This window comes from Cupressus sempervirens, chromosome 11, assembly GCF_028749045.1.
Source record: "Cupressus sempervirens isolate cs-2001-9-10 chromosome 11, ASM2874904v1, whole genome shotgun sequence".
NCBI lineage: Eukaryota > Viridiplantae > Streptophyta > Pinopsida > Cupressales > Cupressaceae > Cupressus > Cupressus sempervirens.
In genome coordinates this window covers 437,147,226-437,161,044 of record NC_143128.1, presented here as the reverse complement: position 1 = coordinate 437,161,044, position 13,819 = coordinate 437,147,226, and the positions used below count along the sequence as shown (strand labels likewise).

Here is a 13,819-nt window from a genome sequence, read left to right as displayed (position 1 = left end):
TCGGCTACCAACTGCATATAATCCTGTCTCAGAATCCGAATAGCCTCCCATAAAGAGTAGATCTCTGTCAAGGAAAGATAACTACCTCCTTGCTCATCACTAGTAGGACAACCCAATCCATAAACTGCTAACAACTAATGAGCAGCATCGAAATGCTGGCAAGCGATAGAAATGCCTCGCTCACTAACTCTCAACTGACTAGACACATGATGACACTGGCTAGACCGTCTCCTACAAACCTCCTCTGACACACTGTCTAAAGGACCATCCTCAAAGTTACTAGTCTCTAGAGTATTATCATCCATATCCTGCAAATCAACTCCAAAGCTCATATCAACATACATAGTATCAAAAACTATAGCATCGTTGTCCAACCCCTCCGTACCATAAGAAACTGCTGAGGAAACTAAGTCCTCAAAACTATCCACAACATCCCCCTGGGTGTCGTCTGTAATAATTAGATCCTGGGACTCTCCTGTAAACTCTGTCATCTTTGAGAAATCATCAACATGTGACCTGACTGTAAAAGAAAACTGAGTCCCTGCTATAAGCGCTAACTCCCGAACTGAGCTCACCTCAAGACAAAGCTCGTCCACATGTCTCTTAGAATCCTGGAGAGCCAACTGAATACACACCAAGGAATTTCGAGTATCCTCTAGCTCATGAGAAAGCTGGTCAACCTCCTCCTCCTCCTTCTTCAATGCATCTAAATAGATCCCTGCAAGATTAAGGAGATGATCGTGATTTGAAAGTCGGTGTATCTAACTTACCTTCATTGCCTCCATGCCTTCCTTGATCTGCTGTAAGTCGTCACAAGAAGAACCTGTTGTGACTCCTTTCTATCTCTCTTGCAGTTGAATCATCCAAATGTGATTCTCAATCAATCCATACATCCTGTTATGATGAGATAAAGCCGCGACAATATCCTTGTCCCTTGTCTTCAGCTGGCTTGCCAAACCAAGTGAAGAGCTACTAGCCTCTATCTCATGTGAAGAAGCATCCAACTGTGCTTGATACTCATTTTCTGTAAAGTCCTGAATGCTCACTTTCTGATCAACTGTACTATCCTCAAACATGACAGTATCATCAACTGTTGTAACTTCATCCAGCCCAACTGTACTGGAATCACTATCTGTGTCAATCATGCAATCCGGTGTGCCTATGATATCACCTTCTGATGCAACTGGCTCAACCTGCACAACATTTGAAACCCCTTCTGCCTGTGAAGATGATGCAAATAAACCAATACCTGAAGATGTGCTGAAGCTTCCCTGTATCGAATCTGCATGTCTGTTAAACTCCTCATACAAGTTTTTGCCTGTCATAGGGAAGGTATGATACTTAGGCCTATCAAAGCGTTCAATCAGTCTCTTCATAAACTCCACATATGAGGTAATGTGTGCATGACCCATAGTGACCATACCATGATGCCACCACTTGTGTGCTAACCCATCCAGGTGAATTGCTGCATACTTAATAGCTTCTTCCTTAGGCATAAGGTTCAATTGTATGTGTCAAGCTTTTGAACCCAAGCTCTTGCTGTAGACTTTCCCGAGCCATCATAATATGGTAACTGAAGTTTCCCTACTTTCTTTCGTAGCTCATAGCTCTGGTTCCTGTCATGTCCACATGGCATATGCTTCATGCGCACATCTAATATGGAATCACTATCTGTGTCAATCATGCAATCCGGTGTGCCTATGATATCACCTTCTGATGCAACTGGCTCAACCTGCACAACATTTGAAACCCCTTCTGCCTGTGAAGATGATGCAGATAAACCATTACCTGAAGATGTGCTGAAGTTTCCCTGTATCGAATCTGCATGCCTGTTAAACTCCTCATACAAGTTTCTGCCTGTCATAGGGAAGGTATGATCCTTAGGCCTATCAAAGCGTTCAATCAGTCTCTCCGTAAACTCCACATATGAGGTAATGTGTGCATGACCCATAGTGACCATACCATGATGCCACCACTTGTGTGCTAACCCATCCAGGTGAATTGCTGAGTACTTAATAGCTTCTTCCTCAGGCATAAGGTTCAATTGTAAGTATGTGTCAAGCTTTTGAACCCAAGCTCTTGCTGTAGACTTTCCCGAGCCATCATAATATGGTAACTGCAGTTTCCCTACTTTCTTTCGTAGCTCATAGCTCCGGTTCCTGTCATGTCCACATGGCATATGCTTCATGCGCACATCTATATACTCCCTAAAGGTGATTGTAGCAATAAAATTTGGACCTCCGGCTTCCCAATCTCTCCTCAGCTGGCCCTGTACATCCATGATCTGAGGCTCTAGTACGGGCTGCCCTGGAGCTCTAGGAGGAAATGTGGGAATAATGGGCCTCGAACTCACTGTCCTACTTTGCTGGGGTGCATGACCGAAATTGTTCCCAACTTGTTCGCATCCATTATGTGTCCCATCCTGATTATTACCACGCTGGTTATTACCATTCTGATTATTTCCTCCACCCACATTACCATTCAACCCCATTTGACGAGCCATCATCTGCATCATAAGCTCCAATCTTTGACTCTGTTCCTGTGCTCTCTGCTCTGCTGATCGTTGTCCCTGTGCTAAGGTGTCTAATAAATGTACAAATCTTTCCTTTCCCTAATCTGGACCGACATTCATTTTGTCAAACATTTTTCTCTCTATCTGGCTAATTTAAATTCCCAATAAGACCTCCACAGGATGGCAGGAAACCGCTCTGATACCACTATAATAACCCCAATAGGTTATAACTTCTTCAACACCAAAAATCTTTATATTTCAGTTGTTTGACATTTCGTCAAACACTTTGCAAGCAAGCTCTGATACCACTGTAATGGCCCTCCTCAAATCTGCCCTCAAAAAATGCTGATGAAAGCTCAAGGAATTTCATCAAACAATTCACATGCAAGGGACGTATGACTGATATAGTATTTCAGCTAGCTTCAAATGACTTTTTCTTCAATTTGCATCAATGAGAATCTTGTGCTAGAAGACTACAATGGACTACACAATGACCTAACATGAGTGTGCTACTAATTTTGACAATATTCAGTGCATATATATGATCTAAGCATGAGAAATGAACACTTACAACCAACTGACATTTTTACAAATAGTTGGTATGCAGACTAACTAGCTGATAAATAATGATATTAAATTGCTTAAATAGCACCAGCAACTATTATCTTCTTAATTGCAATGAAAATTACAATGCTCATGAAATATGGCCAAGACTTTGGCATTTACATGGATTACAAAATGATAATGCTGGTATAATGCACACTTACAGCTGAAAGCTTAAAAAACAATACTAACAAAAGAACCTGGTTGTAGATGGCTGTAATAATTTCCTTCTATGCTGCCCCTTCTGCTTTTCTTTTTTCGAACTGCTTTTTCGGCTTGCTTTTTTGGTTTCGTTTTTTTCGGACTGCTTTTTTGTACCCGCTTTTTAAGCCTGCTTTTTCGGTTCCGCTTTTTCGGACTGCTACTATGTTGAATCTCAAGACCATATCTTTCAATGGCGTCAAGATTTCCAGCTTGAAGGGATTTCGTCCTCCAAACTATTGAGACATAATCTCCAAAAAAATTTCCAATTTCTTTGATATTTCCAAGCCTACTAAAAAGAAGCTCTTCCCTTTCTTTTATAGTGTTCTCACAAGAGCTCAATCCTTCGTTTTCTCAATGTGGGATAAAAGATAACTCCTTTTATGTAACTTATGTCTCCAATGTGTTATAAAATAAAAGGGACTCTTTTAATTTAAATATTTCCCACAAACTATAGTCTATGCATTAATAAAGTTAAATATTTAAATTTAACTTTATAAAATAGCTTTATCAATGCATAACAAATCTTATCAATGATAAACAAGTCTTTTTGTCGATTTTAAACAATTACCATCAACATACCGCTGCCACTGGATGTCCGACCATATCCAAGATGACTTACTATAAATAGTAAGTATGCCCAAAGTTGCCTCAAAACCCCCTCAGAAAGACCTGCAACTGAAACTATCTAAGCCAAATGGCCTCTAAGCCCCTTTAATGTCTTGGTTAACCTACAAGACCATGGAAAATAGGCTAACGACAACATCATGCTATGAATGCTAAAAAAGGGAACATTACATAATGGCTACATTGCCATAAATTAACCGCTAGTCCAGGGCAGTTTAAAACATGTAATTGATAATTCAGACTGCAGAAGTCCTGAGCTAGACCAAAGGTTTTCTTTACTCCTTTCTTTCTAACAAGTGCCCGCGCTAAACAGAGACCAAACTGTGATTTTCTATTTTTTATTAATAAAATAATTTTCAGCTTCGAACTGTTATCAGTCAAAAAAAGCAAAGCCTGCCTTCAAGCACACAAAACTTTATCCATTATCAGTCTTGGGCTAATACTTTGCACTCTAGTAAAACAAATAAATCTGAAATGTGTCCAAAAATACATTTTTGAGATTAACCACTGTCAAATAATTGATCTCAAATTGTCAGTTGATTATTAATCCAGCACAATTTCTGGACATAGTTCAAGATGTTTGCACTTGTTTCACATTTTTTAAGGATGTTTGTCATATTATAAGGACTAGAACTCCTGTTATTCATAAGAAATGTGTTAACATCATTAATGCATAAAAACAAATCACAAGTAGAAAGAAAGCAACTAAATGCCAGCAAATGAACTAAAGACCTAGAACTTGAGAAAAAATTAGTAAATTAATAATTCACATTTCAGCCTGTTGTGAGTTTTATATAGAAGACTCACCTAGTTATGCGCTCAAGAAAATCCACTGCCATTTCATTTGGAGATTTACATTCGCCTCTTCCTCTTGCTGAACAAAGCTTGGTATTATACCTGACATAAAATAATTATTTTATTTCCATAAATAGTTATTTGCCCAATTTCACTCCTACAAAAGGTACACTTGCCATTTTGGAGCCCCATTTCTGTTAACAATGAAAAAACAAAAACTCGACAGGTTCTTATCAGTTAAAACTCATCATGCATTTGTTGATGTACAATATATAAGTAAACTTCTATAATTTTCTTAAAATGACTGAAACAAAATAAGATTATGTAGAGAGAAATAGCTTACAATGTGCAGTAAAATATAGATAGAAAGTTAAATATTTATACAGGAAGCTGGTAAATCTTTTATGGAAGAAGAAAACATCAATTTGCCAGCTTCCTCTATTCCTTCTGCATATAATTTCATGAGTGTTAATCCAGAATCAGCATCTCTTCAAATAACAGATCTTTCCATTGAAAAATTAGTTCATCACTCCATAAAGGTGTATTTTGAAATCCTCGTGAGATTATTGACAGGAAACAAACAAACTTTACGAGTTTGTCATGACAAGACCTACAACAACTACAACACTAACTCTGATGTTCTTTGTCTATATTTCTGTTGGGAACATTGGCATTGATGTCAAGAGCACTCCTTGAAGATTGATTAAAAAAATTGGCATTGATGTCAAAATGATTGGAATTACATACATAAGAAACAATATAACATGACTTGACACTTGTGAGGAAAGACTTGGAGTACATTGAGGACCTAAATGAATCTTAATGAAAGTCATTTATATGAGAAGCAGCAATCTGTAATGTTAATCAACATCAACATGCCCAACTTTATAACTGCAAAAAGGTTATCTTGGTTCCTTAAGATATACAGCTGCTGTACTGATGTTCAGAATGATGACTTCATGATGTTCAAGCAGTGGTAAGAATAAACAATGATTAAGAAGAGACACTAAAGAAATATAAGAAGGGAATGATTAACATATACATAACTAAAGATGGCAACTTAAAGACAAAGACTTAGTTCCTCGTCAGTAATATATTAGAGCAGTAATATCATATGGATAGTAAAGAAAGGTGTCGGATTAAGCTGATTCTATATTTAAGGCAAGAACTGTCATAATGCATTAATAAATATAGTAGTGTCATATCATTTGACTGATGAAGAGGATTTGAAGAAAGTATGACGCTGACAGAGTTGACAAGTATGGTATTCAATGGGCACTTGAATGAGTTGGATAGTGATAATGTAATATTGGTTTGATTGTTTTACAATCATGTAATTTTGTTATGTATCGATGAATTCTATGTATTCACCAAGCTATACAAGCTAAACCGAGTAACAACGTGAAAGGAGTACAGTATTGCCCAAGCTACTATAGTGTTAATCGAGTAACTCATATCTTAACTGAGTGATATATTGACTGAGTGAAATGTAATGTTCACTGAGTATGAGCTGGAAGAAAAGTTAAGAAAGATGGAATTTGAGGCCAACTTATGGTAAAATAAAGAATGTTTGAGAAGTTCAAACCCCAACTAGTGTCCATGTGTTTTTCTTCTCTATCTGATCAATCTCTTCATTCATAGAATGTATCATATCCTCATTGTCAAGTGCTGCCTTAACTGTTCTAGGCTCAAAATTAGCTACTAAACATGTATTGTCTTTCAACTTACTTCTTATCATTACTCCAGCACTCCTATCTCCAATGATTTGTTCAGGTGAATGATTCTTCCTCACATATTTGGCTAACAAATGTTCATGTCTTTGATTTTCAGCATTCACTCGGTTGGGATTCCTCGTCCTACTCAGGCTGTACTGTCTATCGCTCGGGTAAAGTATGTTGTTGCTTGGTAGCTCTCTATTGTAACTTGAGTGGTGTGTTACGTACATCTTCATACACATAAACAAATCTGTTGTAATATTCAGGTTCATTCACGCTTTTCAAATCATTCTTATTTGCAAACTCATCGATCCTTACATTTGCACTTTCAATCCTTGTGTTAGTAGTAGCTTTGTTCAAACATTTATATGCTTTTCTCTTAGATGAATAGCCAAGGAAAATACCTTCATCTCCTTTTGAAACAAATTTACCATACCTTGCATCCTTATGAATGTAACACCTACTTCCAAATATCTTGAAATAACTTACATTAGATGTATGATCATACCAGAGTTCATAGGGTGTCTTGTTTGTTCATTTCTTCAACTGAACACGATTGAGAGTACAAACTACAATTTTTATAGCTTCTCTCCAAAACATTTGTGCAAAATCATTTTAATCAGCAATGTCCTTACACAATCCACAATAGATCTATTTTTTCTCTCAGGAATTCCATTTTGTTGTGGTTTCCTCGGTGCAAATAAATATCTTTTCATACCATTCTCAGCACAAAAGTTAGTGATTTAAACAAACATTAATTCACCACCTCTATCAAATCTTAGACATCTCAATTGTTTACCAATTTCTTTCTCAACTCTAGCCTTATACTATTTGAACATATCAAAAGCATGTAACTTTACCCTCATGAATATGACAGTCATCATCCTAGTGTAATCATCAACAAATAAAATAAAGTATATTTCAATGTCATGCCCCCTCTTTAGCTTTGTCTAACAGTGACATGAGAGTTAGCCTATTATGGAGTCTCATAGGCTAGCAATGGTGATTAGGGACTCAGGCAGGTTTTTCAACATCCGGAGTTGGTATTACAAGCAGTAATTGTAATGAACACCCAAGAAATGCCCATAAACTGAACCAGCTGCTGATAGGAAGTTAGTCAAATAATTTGCATCCAACTCTTAATTTCTCCTTTAAATGTTTAAAACCTTTTATGGCTCCGGAAATAAAATGTTTGTTTGTTTTTATGTCTTTGCATAGATTTGAAACCACATAACGTCTACAAGAGGTAATTTATAATAACATCAACAAGAGGTAATTTATAATAATATGCAAACTGGAGATTGAACTACTACTGAAATAATATTAATTTTCAAACTAATAAATCCAAATACATAGCAGGTGTTTCAACTCATTATTTACTCCAGCATTATAACATAATATTCCAGTAATGACATCCCATCTTGCTGCTGCAGTAATATGAATAGTGTCGTGCTATAGCGCTGCTACAATAAAATCTGTCTTCAATCAGTCCAAGACCCTCATAAAATCATCCCTTCACAATGTCATAAGCATCGGACAAGAAGCGAGAATGGTATGAGCAAACATCCAATCCGCCTGTAGCTGGAAATGCACCCAATCTACCTGTCAATGAAGCTGATAGCAATGAATTCCAAAAGCCAAACCCCAAGGGAATGACATCTAGAATGTCACAAGAGAGGATAGATGTCCTCTAATGCCAAGAATGGATCTACAACTCACAAATCAATTTTCTTCACATATTCAACCTACAGAATGAAGCCACTAACGCTCCATTTTATTCTTTCTCCAAGGGTCCATTCCACACACACGAGCAATGTGAGATAAAAGATGTGAGATATAAAACATATTAAAATAATCACTTGTCTCCCTTAGGCGTTCCTTTTGATTTGCACACATTCCCATAAAATTTAATATTAAAATAACAATTTAATATTTTACAACTAAATTAATTGTTAATTCAATAATAGTTCAAGCATAAAAATATATTAGCTATCGAACACTAAATAGTACGAGTGATAGCTCGTCAAAAAGCTCTCATCACAGAGTATCAAATTCAATCACTAAAACTAGCCTCTCCTATGTCCTGCTGACGTACTAAAAATAGTAAGTATGCCTGAAACTAAGTAAATCAACTCCATTTTGGCACAAACTGGAGATGACTAGGCCAAAACACTCTAAGATCCCTTCTGCCCCCTCATTAGCCCTCGGGACTATATAGAACTAGGCTAACACACACACCTGGGGACATTACAATCCGCCCCCCTTGAAATTGTTTGTCCTCAAGCAATCTCAATCCAACCTACTGAATAACCTACTCACTCTCCCATGTAGCATCCTCCTCTGACTGGTCTTTCCATCTAACCAAATACTCCTTCACTATCATCGTTATGAGTTTTCTCTCTCGGGTGTCCAAAATAGCCTCAGGTACTAACACGAGCTTCCCCTCCTCATCCAAAGGGGCTAAATCTACAAAAGGCACTACACTCTAACTAATGGCTTTATCAAGCCTCGACACATGAAATACATTGTGCACCCAATTGCCCTCTAGAAGCTCAAACTCATAGGCGACTTCTCCCACTCTGTGAATCACCCTGTACGGACCATAAAATCTAGGCTTCAACTTCTCTACACCGCTCCTCTTGAGCAATGACTACATATATGGTTATAGCCTCAAATACACCATATCCCCTACCTTGAAACTGCGATCTACCCTATGTTGATCAGCATACAACTTTTGCTGATTTTGAGTCTGTTGTATGTTCTCCTTGAGTGCTCTCAGGATATCCTAACTATCCTGCAACAGGTCTTTGGCTTTGGGAAGGATCAATTTCACACTTGAACACCCCAACTTGAATGTAACCAACCCAAGGTTCAAAGTTTGACTCATGAGATGAAAGAGAATTGTTGTTCAAAGTCAGAAAATCAGAAGTATGTTCATACCTTCCCACAATGTTTTTGCGGTCTTCTCTTGCCTCTCCTTCCAAGGTAGGTGACTCCTCTAAAGGTGCTGGTCCATGGGGTGTGTTCAAACGAATATAACATGTCCCATTAACTGCCTTAGCTGCGCAAAATCTGATCCATACCTCTATCTCCATAACTGATATGTTTCCCATTACTAACAAACTCCAAGGTGTAGTATGCCAAACAAACCAAACATTATCAAAATGCAATATCTTCTTAGTAAGCAGCCTCTTAGTCTCTCTAATCATCTCTTTAAGACAAGATGCTTCATATGATCTTAACAATTGCCCTTCCATTATAGATGATGCATGACTAACCAAATCAGAATCAATAATGTTCCATTCCACACAAATGAAAATAACACTTGTGGCTGGTCCATCAAATCTGAAACTAAAATCATCATTGTTTGAAGCCTTTAAGGGGCTCTTTAGAAGAGGAACGTCATAAACTTCATGATGCAAACTAGACCAAATTGAGTTTTTTAAATCATAACTCTTTTCCTCTTCACACATCTCAACTTGCTCTTCTTGTGGCCTTACCTCAAGAAGCTCTTCCCTTCTATGCTCAACATCCTCACTTTCTTCCCTTGGAAGAAATAAGGATCTAATATATGACTCTCTTCGTCTTCTTGCATTATCAAGCTGATTGCATCTTTCCTTGACCTCTTGTAAGTGTTGTCTTGTTTGGGCAGCAAGCATCTTGGCCTTCTTAGCTCTATGTGACCATCCATTGCACGTCTCTTGAGCCTTTTTCACATCTTCCAAGGTGGGGTAAACACAATCAAAACCTTTGTGGTTTGAATCCACAATATAAATCTCATGTGCAACACACTTAACCTGAGTACCATCATAGGAAGACTCAACAACCTCATTACCTTCATGTGAAATGGATGATACCACATGACTAGAGCTACTGTTGCAAAAATTAGAATAGGTATTAGACCTTGGAGACATGCTTTCAGCATCCCTAATGGACTGATCCATGATTGTAATCTCTTCCATTTTGTGATCAACTTGATTAATCAATGGTGTGCTATGTGTCCCCTCCTGATCTAGAGTTATTTCTTCTTTAGGAATCCCACATGATGACTGATTTTTGTTTTTCATAGGCTGCAAATCAAATGATAACACATCTTCATGCCTTTCTTTTGCATACCCTGCAAGTGACTGATCCATTATGGTGTTTTTATCATGAACATGGATAGGTTGACACAAATCTTCTTTCTCACATGAAAACATATCATCAACTATGGCATGGTATTCCTTTTTTGCAAGCTTAAACTTATGACAAATTTTTGGATGCATGTCAATGTAATCTTTGAAATGAAAGTTCTCCCTAACATATTGAGGAAGAGTATTATACTCCTCAAGTATGCTAATTACTTCCGTTTTCCTGTCTAGTGGCAATGGATCCTTTCTAGAAGAAGATGATGATCCACTAGCATGTCCAAATTTCCTTGACATAGAATCATTGAACTGCTGCAATTGAAGCTTGAATTTTTGTTGTGACTGTTCCCATTCTTTCCACAGGGTTATATCTCTTAACAATTTTGTCATAATGAACTACCACGCTGACCAACGGAAACTAACATGCCAGAGCAAAAATCGACCCTATACTGCTAATATGAATTATCAAAACTTTTGATCCAGTACCCAGATGCCAAAATGAATTATTAAAATTTTTTAGCCAGTACCCAGATGCTGAAATGAATTATCAAAACCTTTTATCCAATACCCAGATGTCAAAATGAATTACCAAAACTTTTAAGCCAGTACCCAGATGCTGAAATGAATTATCAAAACTTTTTATCCAATACCCAGATGCCAAAATCTATTGTGACAATTTCTCACAAACCCTACAGGCTGGCAGGATGTAGGCTCTGATACCACTGAAAGATCCCTGATAGATGCCCTTGCTGATTTGCTGTAGTTTTTAAATTAATAAACTATATTTTCCTGTGATTTCTTTGATGGTCTTTGACAATAGACAGAAGTTGCAGAAGATTTTGTTTTTGTTTTGTATTTTTTGATAGTTTTCACAATAGTAATGAATAATGAACAATAAAAATGAGAGGAGACTGAAAATAAATAAGAACATTGAACCAAATCAGAATTGCTATAAATTGTACCAGGCAGATTTCTGATTTATAAAGCCAAATAATAAATCCAATGCAGTTCCAAGGAGCTTACATCCAACAATGATGCCAAACTGCTGCAAATGGCAGTCGTAAGACTGCAAGGAATCATGTCTCAGCTGAAAGAATCAATCTGTAACGCTGAAACCATAAATCTGCAACCTGAATCCACAATAAAAAATGGTGTACTCTATCCCTGATAGCAATGCACACTGTCTAAAGAATCCAATGCCAATAACTGCTGAGGGATACGTCCTAGCCAATCCAGAACCTGGGGTTTGCGTCCCAGATGAAGAATTGCTCTCTCAGAGCCAATTCACAAAAACAAGTTTTTCAATATGCAAAAGATAATCATAGAATGAAGCTTCCATCTCCTTATAACCCCCTCTCAATTGCAAATCGAACCCTAAGTGTCTCCAAGTGGTGTTGTGTAGTGAAAATGTTCTAATTTCTTATTTTAAAGTGGTCATGTTACTAGAAAATGACCTTTTTCCTCATAGATAGAATTCCATTCACTAAAATGCACTGAGACCAAAAAGAAAGATTTAGAGAATTTTGAGACCTTTCTAACGAGCTATCACACCATAGGATGCGCATCCAGCTGAGGCCAAAAAACCCCTTATTACTCCAAAATGGCTAAAACTTAACCTTATTTAATTTATTTAATCACCAACTTAGGAAATATTTAAATATATTAAAATATTTCCCAAATGGTCCCAAAAGACCCAAAATGACCAATCAAACATGAATCTGACCTTGTCACCTGTCTGTGACTGATGCCGAACAAGATGGGTCAACTGGCAGTCCATCCCTAAAATCTAGGGATGCTCCTAAAAAGTAGGAGACAACCCCAATCAACCAAAATTGAGTCCCAATGACTCTCCCCTACTGTGTGCACCTCTGAGAGAACTGTCACTGAACTGGGAGTTCCTCCTAAAAAATAGGAATGCCTCCTAAAAAATAGGAGATGCACTCTAAGTTTCCAAAACGTTCGCTAAGGTCTCCAAATGCTTCCTAGACCACTCCTAGTCAATCCCTACAAATTAGGAATCCCTCCTAAATTGTAGGAAACTATTGTCTACTGCTCCAAACTACTTGGGAAGCTCATGCATGACTCTCAAAGCCCCTGAGTTGGTTCCCTCTACGCTCTATTGGCCTAAGGGAACCAAATAATAGATCAACCCTGCTAGAAATGTTGTCACTAAGGAAGGGCAAAAATTGGGGACATGACAAATACTCCATTTGATTTGCCTTAGCTTTGAGAGGGCACTTATGAGATAAGTCCCAAGGCTCTTTACAATGAAAACACAGCTTCTTCCTCCTCGACTCATTCAGGGTGTCATTATCCAACTTCCTATTATCCCCTTTTGGTTGTGCATCCTGGTAAAAAGTTTTTTGTCCTTATCCTTATCCTTCTTTGTATCTGAAACCCTAGGCTTAAATCTGCTCCTAAAAGAAGAAGGTGCTAAGTCACAAGCCTTACTAGTGGCCTGCTATAATGTAGTCGGGTCATGTCCCTTGACCCAACCCCTCAAGGGATCTGAGAGTCCATCCATAAATAGCACTACTAATCTCCTCTCTGAAATATCTGTAACCAACACAGCTAACCACTGAAATTCAATGATGTATGTCTCAACTCATGCCCAGTGCTTGAGTTGTGCCAACTCTTTAAATTGTGACTCGAGATCTTTGGTATCAAATCTCTCTATGAGTCTCTCAATGAACTCCTTGTAAGATGTGATCTAATTATGCCCCAAGGTTACCATGCCATGATGTCGCCACTCATGTGCTAGGTCATTCAAATGAATAGTCACATACTTGATAGCCTCCTCCTCAGGCATCGGATTCAGGTGGAAGTACGTATCTAGCTTCTACACCCAAGCTCGTGTAGTCATCTTCCCTGAGGCATCATAATAACGTAAAGAAAGTTTCCCAACTTTCTTACTTAGCTCAAAGTTTTGATTTCTCCCTCCTACTCTAGGCATGTGTTTCATCCTCAAGTCCATATAATCTCTGAGGGAAATATCCGCCTGAAACTCTGGTCCACTAGCCTCCCAATCCCTCCTGAACTATTCCAGTAACTCAGTAATCTACAGTTCGTTTACTAGTTTTCTGGGTGGGAAGATGGGTAGAAGAAGTCTCGAGCTCACTTTCCAAGCTAGGCGTGCAACATGTCTAAAGTTATCAGCCTCATTCCCATTGTTGCCATGTCCAATATTATTATCATTAATGTTACTCTCAGGACCATTGTTGTTGCCTTGGCCTCCATTA

The 13,819-nt window shown here is 37.9% G+C and overlaps 1 protein-coding gene across 2 annotated transcripts in view; it reads right to left on the bottom strand.

Moving 5' to 3' along the window:
• Nucleotides 1-13,819, bottom strand: part of ORC3 (origin recognition complex subunit 3) — a 203,952-nt gene that overhangs the window by 77,494 nt on the left and 112,639 nt on the right. For both annotated transcript variants that reach the window (XM_089809069.1, XM_089809070.1), the window contains exon 13: nt 4,751-4,840. In XM_089809069.1, the coding sequence (XP_089665195.1) occupies nt 4,751-4,840 (90 nt within the window). The remainder of the gene's footprint in view (nt 1-4,750; nt 4,841-13,819) is intronic.